Here is a 21,442-nt window from a genome sequence, read left to right on the forward strand (position 1 = left end):
AAAATAAGATATTACTTGTCAATTGTTGTGGAATAAATAAGTTCAAATACAAAAAAAAAAAATTCTAAAAACATTGCTTGCTACTGATGATAACAAATGAATGTATTCTTTTTGCTGATACGGATCTGTTTCATTAATTTGAATTATCATGTTCATAACTCAAAGAGATATAAGGAAAATAAATACCCGATTTTATCGTCATTGTGGACACGACATATGTTAGAATTACATCAGAGTTCGTTCTTCCAAAGCGTCTATCCATCATAACTAAAATCGCGCATTCAAGAAACGAATTGGCTCATTTTATTTGCTCAACATTTGTAAAATCTTAACTTCTATGCATACTCTAAATAAATTACCAATAGATATTCGTTCTTTAAATAATCATTCAATCTCATCTCATTAAAGTATATATTTTGATGCAAACTACCGCTGGTTTGGATCCGCCAAAGCGTGTTCAACAACTTACTCTCATAATTGCTATTTCGGGCTTGTTTATCGAAAATTAAAGTAGCTTTTTGATTAATTTTTTCTAGTTTATTTACAAAATGCCTTAATTTATAAGTATAGATTTACACTGATGTCTATTGGTATGAAATATTTGTTTCGTCGCTTTATATCCATTATATACGCTCTTAGTTAAGGATGTGAAACATACACGAAACAGCCATATTAACATGGTCTTATCTATTCTTACAAAAATGACAAGCAAATATATATTTGCCGAGTAGCCCAGAATGCATACGGGGGAGCCGGAAGTTTATTTTAAGCTGAACAATACAAAATTGTATTATTTACATATAATGTAACATAAAAAATCACTGCATCACCCTTTTTTAACAAATATTTGAACCTTTCATCGACGACGTGACCGGCCAGAAAAAACCAGAAATAAAAAACTATTAAATAGAAAAATCGCTGGAAACCTGTGTCCCAAACCATGTCAAAGTCGCAAATGCGCGCCGTCTCGAGGGTAGTGCAGGGACTTTGCAACAAAAATATGAAAATTTTAAGCTTCTAAACTATAGTATAATAAAAAATAAAAAAAATTATTGATGAAAATTTCATGCGTCTTTGTAAGAAGACGGGCTAGAACTGATTTCTCGTGCTAATCGAACAACAATCATACACTCGTCACCACGTGACTCGTAACTATGAATTTCATTGGATACAATTTTCTACCCGAATCAACAAGACAATTATTTTCCGCTAATCTCCGTACCGCGGAAAAAATTAATTATTTAGTTTGCTTCCGCGACTAAAAATAAATTGTCGGGAATTTTTTTTATTGACAAATACGAGGGTTGTTCGGAAATTATTGAGACATTTATTTTACATCCTTGGGAAAAAGATAAATCATTGATTTCACCAGATAATAAACCAGGGTGTATTTTATTAAGTAAACGTTAAATTTTTCAGCTAATGACATCATTTGTTCATTCCTGGTAAACTACCAAAGTTGCCTTCATACAATAACCCGGCGCAAACCATAAATTCATCACAACGTCATTTTAAAGTTTTTTCCTTGCTCCTATGTTATAAACACCTTTCGATCGAACTATTCTTCATTTTTCATCTTTCCTTTTTATTTTAAAATGGCAGCTCTTACATATAACTTCTATTCTTGATTTTTTCTGGAAAAATTCAAGTTATTTCTTCTCAAATGTGAACTTACTGTGAAACTTCTCTTACATTCATTCTATACATTTCTTAGACCTATTAAAATCAGTTTGTGTTGAAAAAATGTTTTAATTCTATAGTTAAGCAGTCGGTAAATAAACCCCGATTAACTGAAGCTTTGGACCTTTTTCCATCATTTAGTTTTTATTTAAGCAATTTCTTGGCCAAAAAAGGTCTTCTCGTAGGATTCACACCAATTTTATGTTATATTTGCTGCGCCGCCTTGATGTCAAAATTCAATAAACCGTCTCAGTCAGACTTCAATTGCTTGGTAAATATTTAGTACTTTCTTCGTATATCAACTGAAACACTAGCTTAAAACTTAAACAAAAGTCAATCATAATAAATAGCAAAATGAACATACCTAATTTGATTTTTTTATCAAGAATTGTAGGTCTACAACACTTAGAAGGAATATGTTTAAGTTTTTAAAACTCCGAGTTTGTCCCTGCGCTGGGTGCCCCGACCATCCACTTGTTTATGTACTGTCTAAACAAACTATTAATTATTTTGTAATATTACTTTGCCTAATTATTCGTTTATGATTCTTCAATGTTTATGCCAATTTTCATTAAAATTCGCTAATTGTGTTTTCTCAATAATTTCCGAACAATCCTCGTAGATATGATTTAAGGTGGCTCTATACACCACTTTTTGAAGACGCAGTACGCAAAAAAGTAAACCTGGAAGCATGCGATTCCGGTACTGACTGATTTAAACTGAGGCAATTTGTGAGGGGGCCGCTTTTTTGAAAAATTTGTTAAATGAATAGATTGGATTTATAATTGGAAAATTCATTACTTACAAGTAATGTGGTATGTGACACCTTAACGTTGTGTCGTATTATTTATTTAAATAAACAATAAAATCAAGAATATTTTTTTAAATAGCTTCTTTCCCATTATCGACAAATTACAGCGTAGCGCAGTGTGTTAGTGTGTTCACTACAAACCTGTAGGTCATGAGTTCGAATCCCGTTGAGGACGAAAAAATTTTTGACGTTCCAAAATTTTCTAAAACTTTTTTTTTTGGTTGAATACTGTGAAAGAAAAATCTAAACCGGTGAAAGTATTTTAATTATGATATACTTAATACATTAATATCGACAGATGTTCCTTACCACCTTAAGGGGATGGGAGGGTGGCTTTGAATTTCTCTCAGGTTGGATACTCAAATCTTTTAAGGTAATTTTCCCCTTTATTTATTTGACTTAGTTTTGCATTAAAGCGAATATATCCACTTATAAAGGCCTATAATGAAATATGTATCTATCTATTTATCATTCCAACATGATATTTAGGAAAAAATTTTCAACTCAGAATTGAAAAGTCCCCAAGGTGTTTGGGCCTTGGGACTTAGGAACGATTACTCTTACCTTATTAACCTTCATACCAAATAAAATTTGAAATATTTTTTGTGTTTTTTTTGCAATGGTTTTCATTCAATTTGTTTATGTCACATTTATTAAAATACATTTTCTTATAACACCAAGCAGCTTTTTCAGATGATTTGTGAGTAAGAAAATATGAAAAAGTATGTTTTTGGGAAATACTAAAAAAATTGCAATAATAGGAAATATCCATCACATGACAAAAAAATTTCTCTGAATTGGTTAATAGTTAACTTTTTTAAAATTATCTTACAAAAACAGAAAAAACATTTAAATTTTTTTAAAAATACTTACAGTATCCCTATCATCATTTTAATATTTGATAAGTATATGTTTTGTGGTCTTCTATTGATTAAATTTTATAAAGTTTTCATCTTTAAGCCTTAAAAACCCTTATAAGGAGTGGGAAAGTGGCCCTCGGACCATATTTTTTAGATTGTATGCATTATTGCAAACTATAGACCCAAAAGATGTTTAAAATCGGAAGAAATTTTTTTAAAAAAGAGCTGTTTTGAACGTTGGCCTCTACATATCCCTTATTCTTTCGAATTGTCTGCCCAAAACCTTTTCTGGTCTCATTGTGTATTTCATTATACCAGTGAATTAATGTAATGTGTACTCGAAAACTTTTTGAGAAAACGAACGACGCGTAAATTTAGTTTAGCACTGAAACTTACATAGACAATGGTCATCTACTCATAAAACCGGAAGTACTGAATATTTTTTATTGAAACTTTGAATATATCTTAAATACTTCTATCTAAACAAAGTTTAGGCGTCTCATAATATTCCTAAGGATTTTTGAATTTTTTCTTGTTTTTTCTTCCTCTTTTCTCAAGTTTGAGCCCTAATATCTCATAAATGGTTAGATATAGAGAAATGCCTACACTTAGGATTTTGTACAGATAGACAAGATATATCTAGACTAATACTTAAATTTGAATGCTCAAACTTATCAAATATTATAAAGTTTTTGTGTTTCAATGAATTTTTGGTATTTCAATCAAAACCGAACGGAAATCAGTAAATCTAAACCCTTACATACGCATGTATTTAAAAATGCTATAAGACTAATTCCTAATTGTTTTGATATACATGTATGCCTTTCCGTTTTCAAAAAATCGCTGACGAAACTTTGTCGAGAATAAAAAAAATAACTAGAACTGTTTTTGTCTTCAACAAAACGTATCGGCTTTTCGATAGTCCTTTTTTCCCTTTTTTATCTAAAATGTCAAAAAACTCATGTCTAATCTATTTCAATTTTTTCAAAACACCTTTTTATAATCAGTTGATTTAAAGGAAGTTATGAGTAGTGCAATGTCAAAAGAAAGAAAAATCCAGGATTTACAAGTAGCTACACTTCTACATTTCAGAGGAATATTTTCAAACACTCATTTTTAAGTAAGTATTTATTCCTCGGACACAAAACTTGGTATGCCTACAGTATTTATGCTCTACATTCTTAGAGAAAAGCGAGATAACTCTTTCTAAATAAGATTTTGAAATTTAAACAAATTGTGATATTTAAACCTTTCAAGCCCCTTTAATGGTAACAATCAGCTGTGTAGTTTTTAAGAAGTTAAAAATGTAAAATTGTTAACGCACGACGGACGACGCACGACGACGGAAGAAAATGGATAGCAATAGGTCACCTGAGTTTATTTAGGTGACCTAAAATAGTTTGAAATTATATTAAACCAATAATATTTGATAAACTTAAGGTAATGATATAAATGTAAATGTATGTGAAGTCATATTTATTGATTCTACAATACTAGTATCGAGTTTTCAAAAAATCACTATAATAATACCTTCTTTGACAAGGAAATAGGTGTACATACAAAGAAATATTAACAAAAATGTGAAACATAATGCCTGTGAAGAACAAAAAATAGATAATAAAGATTTTTGTAAAGGACTGCGAACGATAGCATTGTCTAGCCGCCTAACTAAAAGTCATTTTTTGAAAGTTGTCTAATCAAAGTTATTTTTTTTATCAAAATATAAACATTTATGTATATTTTCATTAAATATAAATGTTTGGTCATACAAAGAGAGACAACTTTGTATTTTGGGTTAAAATAGCTCATTTCATAATAGAAAATAACGGAAAACGGAAATATTTTTTAAAACATCTCCCCCCCCCCCCCCCCGTGAAACAAAAATTCCTTTTGAGGGGATTTAATTATTGTTATTAAGCATATTTTTACCAAGAACTTTGTTGTTTCACGGGGGGAACATATGTCTACAGACCGAAATACATTCCAAAAAAAGAATTTTGCTTTGTAAATTTTCGAAAAAAAAATTAACAGATACGAATTAAAATGAAGTTTCACTTTATTATATATCGTAAATGTGTTATTATTAAGTTTTTATGCACTTATTGGCCGCTAAAAATATATTTTCCTCACTCATAGAGACCGATTTCAATGAAAAAAAATTAAGACCCCGCTTTAGCAAAACTTTTGTTTAAAGATAATTAATTTGATTACAAATTTTATTTCGATATAAATTGATTAGGATTTGTTTATACTTTTTAGTAGAAAACTTAGTTTTTGAATATCTGACAGAAATTCCGAAATATTTGGATGTAAAATGTGAGCGGGAAACGGGCGTTAGCGTTCGCAGTTCTTTACCCAATTTCACTCTATTTAAAATTTGACGAAATTTAGAGAACTGTTTAAATTTTCATATTAGAAGTACCAACCTAATATTTGGGAGACTTATTTCTCCCTTACAGAAATGTTATAAGGTAGAAGTTTGATATATCAGGGAGACTGTCATTATTTGATACAGCATAACCTTCAGGAATGATGATATACACAGATTCAACCTTAATTAAAATCGAATTAGAATTTTTAAAAGCAAGTTAACAAAACAACTTCTGAAAGTTTTAAGAACTTATCCAAGCTGATAAATTTAATTTATTCTATGTATTCATACATTTTATAAATAATATTTTGTACTACATTTCACAAAATATATGCCATTGTTGTCTAACGTGGAATTGTCTAAAGGAGCAAAGTTTTACTTGATATTCACAAAAGTGATTATCTGTATTTTTTCTTACAACAAAACCTTGTGACATAATGTGTAGAAGATATTGATTATTATTGTTATTTCTTTACTTCTTTTCTTTTGTGTATCAGAAATATGGCAAGAAAATGATAAAAATTTGCTATTTTCTCTTATTTTTGATAGTGTGTATTGATAACCACATAAAACGGCATTATCTATATACGGATTTCTTTAGGATGTGAGGTGGGAAGATATGGTTCTAATTGTTACAAATGCTCGGGATGTCAAACCTGTGACATAATCAGTGGTTTATGTCGTAAGTATTTCCAACACTATTGAATCATTTAAAAAATAAACAACGTTATTTCGTGAACATTGCGTTATGAATATCAATTGCTCTGTTGGCATATTCTATGATGCGCGCTAGCGCATCATGGAAAATATGCCAGCAGAGCAGTTGATATTCATAACGCTATGTTCATTAAATAATCGTTGTCTACTACTTATATTTGCATTCTATATCGATCCCTTGCAGATCCCCTGTATTATAAGATCTTGACATTTAGATATTTCATCAAACATGTTATGAATTTTTCATTTTTTAACTCACTTAGATTTTTAATATTTGTTAACATAATGAATGATATATTACAAAATTAATTCCTTTAAAATTGTTAATATAAGACATGTTTTAAATGCACACATTTTAAGGAGTTGGAGTAAATCATATGCATCGTATATACCTTTAGCCATAAATGTATTGATATCCCCGAGTACCTAAAATCCGTCATCATAAGCAGAGAACAGAAAAGCAGCCTGCGTTTCTCTGTAAATTGTGGTTGTTTTCATTTGCAATCACTAAATATAACCTGAAAGAATATAATTTATAAAATTAACACCAAAAATATTTTTATTATTATTCAAATAAGCCCTCTGAATACGACGTTTATAACACGTGCTTATTATAACTTATGAACCTAACTCAGTCACCCACATGCTCTATGATATTCCAGGCACATTAACAATTTAGTTTAAACGCAATTTGTATCTAGGCCAACTTATCATCCCCTCGCGCAATTTGTTGCGAAGGGGACATAGCATCGCTACTGAGCTTACGTGTGTTCGTGTGTGTCCATTTCATCCTTTTTAGCAAAATTTGAAGAAAACCCTCGCATGCATGTGTATCAAACTTCGTACACTTCATAAGCATTTTTAAAGGACAAACCCTATTTATTTTCAAGGAATTCCGTTTATATTATTTAAGATATCGTTAAAATTTACAACACTTAGAAATTTTATGTACGACTTCCGGTTCGTGAAAGTAAACATTTCAAATCTACAACTTGATATTGTGTTAGATGTAAGCCCTGTAAAGGTAAGAAGTAAACATTTTTGAGAAATTGGGAGTTGAAAGGATGTCCAAAGTGAAAAACATGAAGAGCAGGAGATTAAGTTCACCCTAATTTAATCGAAACAAGCAGCCGTCTGAGCCGAATTTGGAGCTATATTTAACGAATTACTTAGAGAAGAACAGGTTCATAATTCAGAAGAGACTTTGACAAATATCGTCAACATGATTATCCGGGAATTCATTTCATATTAATCACTGAAGATACTCTTTTTAAAATATTGGAGTTAAAATTACGACATGTTAACTCGAATTTTCTCATAGAGCAGACTATAAATGGCCATATCTTAGCTACGTTTCCTTTTCAATATGAAACTTAAATTTGCCTACACTTATTGTCTACATGCGTAATGTATGTCATTGAATAAAGATATTTATTAAACTATATTACTATTGTTGAACACGTTTGTGGTGTGTTTTCCCTATATAGAATGTTCTATCGTAAAAAATGACAGATGTCCTACGGACCCGGTTTAACGATAGAATTCGCCCGTAGCAAATAAAAAAATTATATCGCGCTGTATCTCGCCTAAATTTTCATATGATTGGTCTCAAATACCTACAATGTTGCTCTTTTATAATCCCATATTACCAGATTAACTGTTTTTGCAACAAAACCACTGCCACTTTTAACATCACGTTTGAAAATTATGTTGTTAATGATGAAATCCGAGACATTCCGAGTGCGATTTCCTACAGAATGGCAGGCAAATTCAAACGTGTATATTAAGGACGTTGGATCCTGCGATCAAAAGTCTTAAAGTTTTTTTTAGCTCACCTGAGCTGAAAGCTCAAGTGAGCTATTCTGATCACATTTTGTCCGTTGTCCGTCTGTCAATCTGTCTGTCTGTCCGTCTGTAAACTTTTTACATTTTGAACTTCTTCTCTAAAACCGCTTGGCCAATTTCAACCAAATTTGGCACAAAGATTCCATATTGGAAGGCAAATATAAATTGCAGAAGTGAAAGACCGATCTTTATTCAAAGCGGAGAAAACCTCAAAACTGTAGAAAAAGGGGGGTGCATTTGATAAAATCTTCTACTCAAGAACTACTGAGTCAAATTCAACGTAGTTTAGTATAAATCATCCTTATGGGAAGGAAAATATAAATTGCAAAAATTAAGGACTTATTCTGTTTCAAATATGAGTAATTTACGAAAATAATAATAAGACAGAGAGAATGAAGGTCAATCAGTTTAACTTCGGGCTCGATATTTCATATATCGAAAACCAGTCTATGTTAGAAACAGCCATCTTGAAGTTGAACGGAGATGAATTTGATTGTTGTGCAACAGACCAACAGTGTACGTGCGAAGGGAATATTTAAAACATCTAAAATATATTTGTGCCGTTTATGTGAAGTAAATTGAGGTTAAATATTTCAATGCGTTGACATTTTCAACTGTGAAGGTGGTTTTAGCTTGCTTTGATTTTCGTTATCATCTTTAGTTTAACTTGAGAGGAACCATCGTCTTTATTTTAGAATTTAAATTTTTTACGTGTAGACCGGTTAATCAGACAGCTGATTGTTTACATGTACATGTACCTGCGCAAAATCTGATGCACGAACAACATTTTTAGAATACTATTCATTATGTTGGCACATGTAATTCGGTACGATCTCTACGTAATGGTTGATTAATGCACCATGTTTTAAAATTGTGTTTTTTCTTTCTTTTAGTGCATTTTTCTCTTGTTTTAATTGTTTACAGATTTCTATTTACTAACCTGAGAGTCAAGCATCGAGTTATAAGCAAGACACAGAGCTTTGCGAACAATGCTACTGTATGTTTGTACACGAAGCTGGGGTCATGCTTTTGTTCATTTATATTTTAAATGCAGCTATGCTGAATAGGAAATAACAAGTTTAAAAATCTTAAGGTTGAATGTAATAAACTCATGTGAACAAAAACATGACTCGAACCAAGCTATGTATCTTTCTTATAATTCTACGATTGACGCTGAAATTTTAGTTGATCAATACAAAATGTCTTACTAAAAGGATGATATGCTGTAACTACTTTCTGGTGTCCCTTCTACAACGATAAATTGCATAAAGTCTACACAAATTTTTGATAGTTTTTCGAACAAAAGTAAATAAAAACGACGTCTTTTAAACAGTTTCAATAGACCTGACACATTATTATTATGAGGATAAAAGCATTATCGGTGTTCTTAAAAAATTATTGCAACGGAGAATCATCTGTGTTTGTAGACATTTGTTGTTTTTTTTTTCAGCAATAAAATGAAAATAATGGGTGGGCTTTGGTACAATAGAGCGATATCCCTGCCAATACATAAATTTGAATTATAACTCTTTAACATATGTGACAACATTTTTCAGTTATGTTTATTCATCAATCAAGTGAATAAGGATATGAAACGCCATACGAAATGAATTCATGCCTGGTAAACAACAATTGTTTATAATGGAGAAGGCCTTATTTAATTTTTCAATGTTTTTAATTTGAGGAATTAAGCGCATTCATTCTGGTGAATTGAGGTGCACTTTTCTTCTTTCACGTGTAGGATTTTTAAAAATAAAATACGATAACTATAGTCTGTCCCAAGTTATTTGCTTCCATCACTTGTTGATGATTTTTAATAAAAATACACATACCTGTGAAAGAATTACAGTTGTAATCGATGAAATGGAAAATAGCGAAGATATCTTCATTGACAAATTATTCCTTTTCTCTCATAAAAGTTTACAGGGACGAAAACAAATTTCTTACAGAGATTTATAATGGGGAATGTTTACATTTTTTCTCCATTCGGAAGTATTTGGGACACCTCGCGCAATTTTTCAACGTTATCATCCGGGCTTATTAATGGCTGATGCAATGGAAAAACCCCGTAGACTTTCTGTTTTTGGATGTGTATTGAAACCTGAAGCGGTAGAGGGGGCGTTTCAAAACAGATAATCTGGACATTTTTCATATTAATGGATGAACGTAGTTTGAGCAAAAAGGTATTTATGATTATCGAAATATCAAGCAAAAAGTGCAAAAACTCGGGACAGAGTATAATAACCTAAATCAAAATTGTATTATATGTGAAATGTTTCATTTTTACCTCTCTAAAAATGACTGATCACCGTAAATGATCGAATGGGCCCGTATTGCAGAGATATCCATATTTAAGTGCACCCGAGCTAACTGATTTCACGCATTTTAATGGTTTATAAAATTAACAAGGTGTAAGTTTGTTATGTTTTCACACGTTCTTGAATCAAAGATTATGTAAGTTTCTTTTAAATATAAAATAAGAGTTATGAATTCATAATCTTAAATTTACATCATCCAGTGTCTTTGTCTGTGATAACACTACGTATCGGTTTTGTACTATATACCTGTAACCCATAATACAAATGACGCCAAATTGAGGCGCCGGCGGGGTTTGCTTATTTATAGTTAAAGATTTGATTGTACGATGGCTTAAAATTATACAAATATAGGTAATAAGGAATCATTCTTTGAATTCTTTGTTCCTAGGACCTCCCTAGCTCCCTCGGTCTCGAAATGTTGTTTGAAATATAAAAGCCTCGGCTAACGCCTCGGCTTCAAAACAACTTTTCTCGACCTCGGAGATTATTCTGCAACATTCACGAAAACTCGTACTTTATTTCTTAAATAAACTCATTTAAATCGTATTAAAATGAAATTAAAAATAATTTTAAAACAGATTATCTAAGTTGCGCTTGCAATTCTGCGTCTGATGATAACTTTTTCGAAATGATTGGATAAAATTCAAAGAAGATGGGGGGGGGATAAGATGGTGCAAATGCCCATTCGGTTAAGTAGTGAAATACAATTTTTAATTTATTTTCCCCCAATTAAATCTATTCAAATATATTATAATACAACTTTGCAAAAGCAAAATTACTAACTATAGTCAGTTTTTAATATATTTAACAAAAAATAAGAAAAAAAATATTGTCGGAAATGTTGGTGGTATCGAATCCGTAGCATAAAAACCCTAGATATATAAGGTTAGCTTATGCCAGGTACTCTAACCACTGAGCCATTTCAGACACAACAAAGTGGGCTTTTTAAATATTATGTGTGACAAAGGTCACAAACTACCGGACTTGTATTATTTTTTCAATACGTTCAGTTGTTGGGATACAAAATGATATTTTTAATGTATAGTGGGTCATCTCTCCACGTTTTTGTCGATTGAAATCGGTTTGTTTTACAATAGACCTTATTAGACTATGAGAAAAATATGGAGCACAGACCCACTCTATAAAAGAAAATGCCTTGAAGTTCTAAAAAATGACAATATTTGCAGGTTTTGATACGTGTTTGAGTCAACATATTCCAAGTATTGAACATTCCTATACGTTACAAATCAATGATTCGTTAAATATATATTGTCTTAAATGATTTTTTAAAAACCCCATCAGATTTATTACTTTAATTTTTTAGTAGCCTGTCCGACCGCGTATGGGCATTTTTACACGCCTTATCCACCCATCTTCTTTTTTCAAAAATTTTAAACTCATTTTAATCGTGTTAAATGATCTCGGACTAATTTTAAAACATGATATCCCAGTCCCCTTAAATGACTTGCATCACATTAAATGAATTTCATGGATGCCTAGAATATTAAGATTGGAGTTTTATTGAAATTTATTTTAAGCAAAATATTTCATTAATTTTTAGAATGCAATGCAACTTGCAAATCCAATGCCTGCGACAGTTCAGGATTCTGTACACACGGTTGTGTAGACAGATATTGGGGACCTAAATGTAATATGGAATGTCCTAGAAACTGTAAAGAACTGACTTGTGACAGATATACTGGATATTGTATGAACTGTCCCTCTGGGTTTTGGGGGAACACATGTACATCAAATTGTTCATTGTCTTGCTCTGGAGAAGTCTGTGACAAAGTGAATGGATACTGTACACTTGGATGTAAAATGGGACGGTATGGATACACTTGTAATGAGACGTGTAGTAATGGATGTTTATCTGGTACATGTACCAAAGAAAATGGATCCTGCAGTTGTAAACAGAACTGGACAGGAAATAAATGTGACAGTAAGTCAAAATTATTATGCATATCATCTTCCTGAACTCATCATTTACTCAAAACAGTTTATCCAAAAAACTTAGTAATTTTATAATCACACATACGTAAAATAATGATGTTTATAAAGTTTGATACAATTTTATTAGGTAATAAATGGTTTAAAGTGATTAAATGGTCCTTTTGATTTTTAATCTTTTACATATCAGAAAAGAATTGCATATATTTTTATCTGTAAATACATGTAGTGTACTTACAGAAAAAAAGAGATCAAACAAGATATGGTAACATATCCATATTTTTACAGTGGTAGTGGTTGACTATCAATAAGTTATCCAAAGATTTGTTACTGGTAATCATTCCGAACTCGAATCGTTCTTTTATTAAAATGTATATTTACAATTATCAAATTAGATATGGTAACATATCACATATACTGATACATGTAAATGCAATGATAAACTTCTAGCAAATGACCTTGACTTTTGAAATTTGATATTATTTTAGCATTAAACGCCTCCTTTATTTAATTCATGATCCAGATTTTACTGCTCCTTCCTCCTTCCATTTTGAAATGGTACCGAGAAGAAACCCTTTTCTCCCAAAGAATTAAGAAAAAGATATCAAAGTTTAGAAGTTTAATTACTGTAGTGCCTGATAGGTGATTGATAGGTTAGAGCTCTTGCTTGAAAGTTCTATGCATTATGCCACACAAAAAGTTTTATCTGACCTTTTACAAAACTTTAGTTGGCGTATTATTCCAGTGTATTCAAGCTCTAATTGTCAGCCTTTTGCACATGTATATTCCCCTTGGCTAATTTCTCTTGCGTTATCGATTCCTTTAAAATTCAGGTATTAGTCGAAAAGTCCATTGATTCGATGCAGATTTGATATAAAATGAGTTTGTGTTTGAAATTATTGGCCTACTCACTTCTATTACTCTTTTACATTACTTACAAGTTCTTTTTATTAATGTCTTAAGTCAAGAACATTCATTTCAAGTATTATTTTAAAAATTAGAAACGGTAGTATTTTTTCTTGTGTCTACATGTACATGTATTGTCCAACATCATAGTTATTCATGTTTAAGATAACCAGAATTTTTGCTAGCCAAGTATCCAATTCGTTTATTCTCATCAAAAGATTAATCCAAGTCAGGCACTTGGCAAGCAAAGACGAATAACAAGATGACTTGTGGTTTTCATTTATTTGTATTCATTGTCAAGTAATTTGATCTTTCTTTTGTTTCTATCAAAGAATGCGATGCAACACATCACGGATCAAATTGTGCTCTTGAATGCAGTTCAAATTGTGTAAACAGCACATGTGATGATGCCTCTGGCTTCTGTACGTTTGGATGTAAGACAGGACTCTACGGGCATTATTGTAAAAGAGACTGTAGTAGTTGCCCAACAGGATGTGACAGAATCACAGGAAAATGTGTTGGTACCTGTCTGGTCGGAAATTATGGTATATTCTGTAATGAAACATGCAATCAAGGTTGTAGAAGTGGGTGTGATAAAGACAATGGTATCTGTTATTTTTGTGAAAATGGTTTATTTGGAGATAAGTGTAACGCAGTCTGTAATACGTGCCATGCAGGATGTGACAAAACTACGGGGGAATGCAGTGGTAACTGTTCAGTTGGTTATTTCGGGAAAATCTGTACCGAAATGTGCAATTCAAATTGTAAAAATGGATGTCATAGAAACACTGGTATCTGTATTAGCTGTGTTGTTGAACACTATGGACATTTATGCAACGAGACTTGTAGCCCTGGATGTTCATCCGGTTGTAATCGAAGAAACGGAAGTTGCACGTGCAAATCTGGATGGCAAGGGGAAACTTGTAACAGTAATGCAAATCTTTTTTTTTTCATTTAATGAAAATACATTTATTGAAAAAAATTCAGCAGTAAATATTTCAAGTACTTTGTTAGCTTTATTACAAGGAATGATAATCTTGTTAAAATACACTGGTATCATTAACATATTTTAGATTATTCTATTAAAATCTTCAAATAATATCTATACTAGAACCCGAGAAATTGTCTGGTTCTGCTGAGTTCCCGGCGACTGAAGTGGGTGCGGGGTTGGGGGCCCTCCTGTTCGTCATAGCTACCATCGTGGTCATTTGGTTGATCAGGTACGTTCTTTTAAGAAATGAAGATAATAATTTTTCTATTGATCGACGTATCAAAGAAAAAATTGACCGGAAAACTTCATCAATGCGCGTAGCGCATTGATGAAAAAGTTTTCCGGTCAATTTTTTCTTTGATACGTCGATCAATAGAAAAATTATTATCTTCATTTCTTATCATTTAATATAACATTTTCAAATAAAAAAATGTGAAGTGTCATTGATCAAAAATGTAAATAATGTAAATGAAGCGGCGCGTATGAATACAAAAAACAACAACAGCAACAATATTCAAAATGGATTCAGCTGATGTAGAGCTATTGAACTGAATTTAATGGATTAAACACAAATATTGATTTAAAATCTGAACCAGCTGAATTGAAAACGAAAGGAAAATACATGCGATAGCTTGTGATATCATTCACTGTGCAGAAAAACTCGTATTAAAACTAGTTTTCATGTGAGATCGCTGGAATATGCAACTGGACATAACCATCCAAGGAAAAGCGATCGTGGACGAAAATAGCTGATATGTCAACAAAGAATAGTATGTATAAGCGACTTTTGTAAACTTTGTGGTAACTAGATAGCCAGTGATGCACTTAAATGGTATATCAGCCGCTTGGAATGCGCAGAAGGAGTTGATGCATCTATCACCATGTAAAATGTATATTTTACATGTTCCGGCTATTTTCTATAGTTTAGCGTGTTGGTAAATTAACGTTATTCACTCTTCTTAATTATCGTGAAATTCCTCCTGACTGTGATGTGATAGAATGTAAATTAATGTTTATCAAACGCCTTAACTGTAACAAAGAAATAGGACATCAAAGTAATCAAGTGTAGCTTTGGGAAAGATACTTATTAGAAAGGCGGGATTGAAGGACAATGGTTTCAACTAAGAAATGTGTGTTTGACACTAATAGAGTTAATGCAATTACATAACAATTAGCGGATTAACGCAGGTGAATAAATGGGCGTTTACCTGGACGATGGTCAGTTAGGATCAAGAAATATATTCTCTGATTGGGTGATTTATACATGTCAATTATTTAGAGGGTCACGCCAGTAATATAATATTATATGTTTTAGAGATGATTGAAGTTAGTTGAATAGAGTCAGAGTTCGATAGATAGAGGTTAAGAGTCAAGATACAAGTCGTCCGTCTAATCCGTTACGTTTTCCCTCACTGTCATATGTAGGTTAACATTAAGTTAGAATTATTAATAAGCGAGTTCCCCCTTTTTAATGTGTACGGAGTGGAGAGTAACTGTTTGTATAATTGTGTTATTAACTGGAATAAATGTGGAAAATACAGCGAGTGTTGAGCTAATTCCCTAGTAATCGCCCAGGACAGAAAATAACCCATACGGTACAAACCCGGCGGTCATATTTGGTGGAGAATTCCTAAGGGTAAAGATACCCGGGGCTACTACATATACTTTGTAGTAGTCAGATCCCAGTACCTACTCACAGCTGCAGCGAACAATCCCCAGTCCATGGATTTCTTCTTCCCCCATAGCCCTGCGTGGATGCATCCAGTCCGGCCGCGCTTCCCTCTACAACCGTGTGGACGCTGCGGATTAAGGCATGGATGGAACATCTGCAGCGCCATTTCATCTCCATGTTTCAAGTGCTGTAGAAAAGGACATTATGCGCGGATGTGCAGAACTAGGAACTCCGGAGCTGCCATCAACGCCGTCTCTTCTATTCCAACTCGCACAATTGGAACGCAAACAGAAGTTGGGAAAAGAAAATCGGACAGAAAACGAGCTAGGGATAAAGAACGCATAAAAGAATTCAACAAAAATCGAAATGAAAGAAACAATTTACGTGAAATGCCTTTTGCAACCGTAAATGTTAATGAAATTCATAGTGAAATGATAGAAACAGAAATCGAAAAATATAATTAAGCAGCAGGCGGCATCCAAGAAAGCAGAGGCGGACTTTTGGAAACGTAATCGAAAAACCCTCGAACGTCAAATGTTGGAAAAAGACAATACCATCAAGAAACAGAATGAAGAACTCTGTGCCCAAAAAGAAGATCTGGCGGGAGCAAGGATAAAACAAGCAGAGCTCCAAGTCGCATTGCAGGCTTTACAAGACAAACTTGAATCAATGCAATCGAAAGAAGATCAAAAAGCATCATCAGAGAGACCAAGAGCTTCATACCGCGCTCAATCCGGACCAAAACATCATCCGGGACAACATTTCCAAACACGAAATCCTCGCCATGCTTTTCCGATTGCCCATTCATGTACCGGAAGTGCTACCGGGAGTGTAAAGAACCATCGGAAACACGAGGACGTGTTTCAGGGGGCAAGAGGGTATTGTCACCGTGTGAGAAACACATATTTTGAGTGACATTTTGTTTCTGTATTCAGTGCTAATTAGTGAATTTCTACCGGTCATATTATAAATTCACAAGTCGGTTTGTCGAATAACAATTTATTAACGATCCAAACTTGTCGTTTCTACACGATCTATGCAGTCGGCATGGACAATACACGGTCCAGTCTCCAACTGACGATCATTGTAGATAACGACTAATTTATAGATAAAACATACATACAGGTGTACATAAATAGAGTTACTCTTGACACATACAATAATTGATTTAAAGGATTACTCAGGATTAATAATTGATTTCATAACAGGTGGCACCTTAATGTCCGGCGGCCAAGGTCTAATTAGCACTGAGTACAGAAACAAAATGTCACTCAAAATATGTGTTTCTCACACGGTGACACATCACTCATAGCTTTTCTTTACGACGCTTATTTTGATGACCGATCATCTACGTGTGTAAATGTAAAAATTATCGTTACCAAATTTGAACAGCAGTGTTACCGTGAAAGTTTATAGGCCTATATGTTCGTTATAATATTCCTGGAAAAGGAACAGCCAGCCTCACTGTAAATGTTGATTGATCTCAAGCAGACGAAATCGTGAGAAGACGCTTAATTTTCTATTTCGTGAATCAAACAAAGTGTTTTGTTTATTTTTGAAGGTTAAACTTTCAAGTTTTTATATTCACAAGTTTGCATTTTGTTTGCTGACAATAAAACAGACACAACTTTACATTTTGTTGATAGTGTTTATCTTGGAAATTCCCGTTCTATAAATAGTGTTAGATCAGAGCAGTTGAGAAAAGTAGATCCGGCAAAAATTTTATTGATGCAGGTATCAAAGAAATTTTTCAACCAATCAGAAGCGCCGATATCTCATCAAACGAATAAATATTAAATGATTGACATATCATGTTAATGTATAAACTTAGTTATTCGTCGAACAAACTTAATATCAAGTTGAAAATGCATGCTTTAATTCAAGAGATAAGTAGATCATACAGGTTTGATGTGCACGATAGATAGATAGATAGATAGATAGATAGATAGATAGATAGATAGATAGATAGATAGATAGACAGACAGACAGACAGACAAACAGACAGACAGACAGATAGATATATAGATAGATAGGTGATTTGTAGAAATGTGTTTATTTGTTGGTTATAAGGATACGATTGACAATTGATGACTGAAACGAATTTATCTATGATAAAACTTATCGATGATATCATAATATGGTGGCATATCTCTGCCCCTTGTGTGCAAGTTATTTTTCCATCAAATATGTCGACATGCAAGATAATTATGTCAACATGCAACATAACTATGCTGACATGCAAGAAAATTGCAATCTGATAAGAATTATACAAAATCTCAAAAATTCTCAAATATCGCCCACTTGTGACATCCAAGATGCTAGATGCTACCTTTTTATGTCGACATGCAACTTATTTATGTTAACATGCAACTTATTTATGTCAACATGCAACTTATTTATGTTAACATGCAACTTATTTATGTCAACATGCAACTTATTTATGTCAACATGCAACTTATTTATGTCAACATGCAACTTATTTATGTCAACATGCAGCTTACTTATGTTGACATGCGAGATGAATATGTTCAATTATGTTGACATGCAACTTAGTTATGTTTACATGCGAGATAAATATGTTGACATGCAACTTATTAGTTGCATGTCAACATAACTTAGTCGCATGTTAACATAACTAAGTTGCATGTCAACATAAATATGTTGCATGTCAACATATACATCTCGCATGTCAACATAAGTAAGTTGCATGTTGACATAAAGAAGTTGCATGTTAACATAAATAAGTTGCATGTTGACATCAATAGGTAGCGTATCTAGCATCTTGAATGTCACATGTTGGCGATATTTTAGATTTTTTATAACTTTTATTTGATTGCATTTTTCTTGCATGTCATCATAGTTATGTTGCATGTTGACATAACTATCTTGCATGTCAACATATTAGTCTTGCATGTCCACATAATTAATAGAAAAATAACTTGCACACAAGGGGCAGAGATATGCCACCATATATTATCAAAACCGATTTGGTTAGACTTTTCCTATAGCGTCACGATCATTTCTGTCAGCTACGTCATGCATAAATTATACACGCCACCGTTGTGAAAACTTTATGATTGGTTAACTCCTTTTCTTAGGCGGAGTTATCAGTGCACGCTTATGCAATGCAAAATTCTCTCTTTCTCTCTCTCTCTCTCTCTCGCTCTCGCTCTCTCTCTCTCTCTCTCTGTAAACGGGCATTAAACCATAGCCTCCTAGCTACGGTCCAGAGATCGGCGTTATAAAAAAATAATATTTAAAAGTTGCATGTGGTAAGCGTTCATTTCATGTAAATACCGTAAATGTATAATGCACATGTATTACCTACTAACTTGCCAGTCGAAGTGATAGATATGAATTCCTCGATTTCTACACCTTTCGATCGGCAATCGACAGTCAATAAAAGAATTGAACGATGATGTGAAAGAACGAGACGGAAGTGGAGAGTGCAAGGGGGTTTGTACATGTGCGTCTTCATTAGGCAAGTGTCCGATTCGTTTCTCTTCTGTTGCCCTATCATGTTCGGTGTAAATATATATAAACTAAAATATCCACAAACCATTTACTGCAGTTTTCTTTATTTTACCTGTCTCTGAACCCCCGATCACCAACTCAATACATGAACACTGGTTTGTTTACATGCATAAAAAATACAGTTCTTGATCCGCTTTCCGAGTACGGTTAAAGGGTGTTTAATAGGAGAAAGTTTGGGGGCAAGTAAAATACAATTATTAACAGTAGTAAACTAAATGAAGAATTATTTAAATGGATTATTTGCACAAAATGTGGTATGGTATGATGTAAATCTTTTTCAAAAATAGCGTTATTTTTATACGCGGCAAATTGCCGTAAAGTTTTTTTGTACATGTAAGTATTGTATGCCCTGTAGCTTTATATTTTCCAACCCAAAATTTATACATAGAGCACAGCTATATATGTTATGTACCGTATGTATTGTTTTATCACAAGTGTACACTTTCGAAAAATAGCCCAATTTCGACAGTCACGAGTACCCATGTGAATTTTTCATTCTCTGATATGTTGTTGTTCTGTCCGTGCATAATTTAGTCTTAGTTAACCAGCAGCCAATCAGCGGTTAGCTGAATCCACCAATAAAACAATTGTGGTTAAGGTGCGGGTATTGTTTATGTATGACGTAGCTGAAAAAGTTGAACGCGACGCGATCGGAAAAGTCCAACCAAATCGGTTTTAGTAATATATGAAAAGCAACTCTAATGAATATATCGCTATCCTATTTGTTTTTAAGATATATCTTACAATAATTTTGGATTAATTGTCATTACAGAACAAAAAGGAATAATAGTTCTAAATCCACCTCTTCTGTACTTTTTCACAAGTCAGCCCCTGATCAAGGTAATACCATGTAATAAGATTAAAACAAATCATAAATAGGTTTGAGCGCAGCTTTTTTGGTCACCTGAGTCATTCAGGTGACCTATTGCAATGGTCTTCGTCCGTCGTAATGTGGCGTGCGTTAACAATTTTTACATTTTTATCTTCTTGAAAACTACTGTGCAAGGCCAAATGTTTCCAATTTTGGTGTGAGAATTTCTATAGTAAGAGGAATTATGAAATTATAAAACCCGTGGCTCTACCACCTTTGGGGCGCCAAGGCGGGGCCAAATATGGCAAAATGCCAATTTTCAAAAATCTTCTCTACTCCCACACATGTGAGGGGAAAATTGAATATAGCCATATAATGAAAATGTATTAAATTCTATAAAGTCTTCAATACTCCCCCAGAAACTGAATGCATGGTTATGATTTCCACGATCACCCTTTCTTAAATTGTGAAATTCATGGCCCCTGGGTCGGGCTGAGGCAGTAGGGGGTATATGGCAATATGACCATATACTAGTAGTGTTAATGTATTTATTGTTTAAAAATTTTGTTCTCTACTCTCGCACATTGTTAGAAAAACTGACTTCATAATTATATTAACCAGGAAGTCCTCTACTAAAATTTTAAAATTTCTTGTCCCCTGAAGTATGGTTTTTGACTCTAGGCCAGTCTAGGGTGGGGCTAAAATGGATGTTTAGTGTTAATGCATATTATGTTTAAAAACTATCTTCTCTACTCCCACACTCCTGTTAGGAAAACTGAATTCATAATTTTATATTTACATCTACTAATTTTTATTCCCTCTAATTCTTATGGAAACTTATAGTTAATTCATAGCTCTAAAGAAACCGCCAGACTGAAATCTACACGCCCCGTTTATCGATTAATCAAAATCTACAGCGGCTGACACTGACAAGAACGTGATAAGACTGAAATTGACAAGCTCTGTTTATTGATTG

General features: G+C 32.9%; 1 protein-coding gene across 1 annotated transcript in view; it reads left to right on the forward strand.

Moving 5' to 3' along the window:
• Positions 1-21,442, forward strand: part of LOC128174452 (receptor-type tyrosine-protein phosphatase T-like) — a gene marked incomplete at its 5' end in the record, with an annotated part of 106,381 nt that overhangs the window by 43,735 nt on the left and 41,204 nt on the right. The window contains 5 exons of the mRNA XM_052840008.1: positions 6,324-6,404; positions 12,164-12,544; positions 13,791-14,387; positions 14,570-14,678; positions 20,428-20,495. Coding sequence (XP_052695968.1) covers positions 6,324-6,404; positions 12,164-12,544; positions 13,791-14,387; positions 14,570-14,678; positions 20,428-20,495 — 1,236 coding nt within the window. The remainder of the gene's footprint in view (positions 1-6,323; positions 6,405-12,163; positions 12,545-13,790; positions 14,388-14,569; positions 14,679-20,427; positions 20,496-21,442) is intronic.

This window comes from Crassostrea angulata, chromosome 2 (assembly GCF_025612915.1).
Source record: "Crassostrea angulata isolate pt1a10 chromosome 2, ASM2561291v2, whole genome shotgun sequence".
NCBI classification, from domain to species: Eukaryota; Metazoa; Mollusca; class Bivalvia; order Ostreida; family Ostreidae; genus Magallana; species Magallana angulata.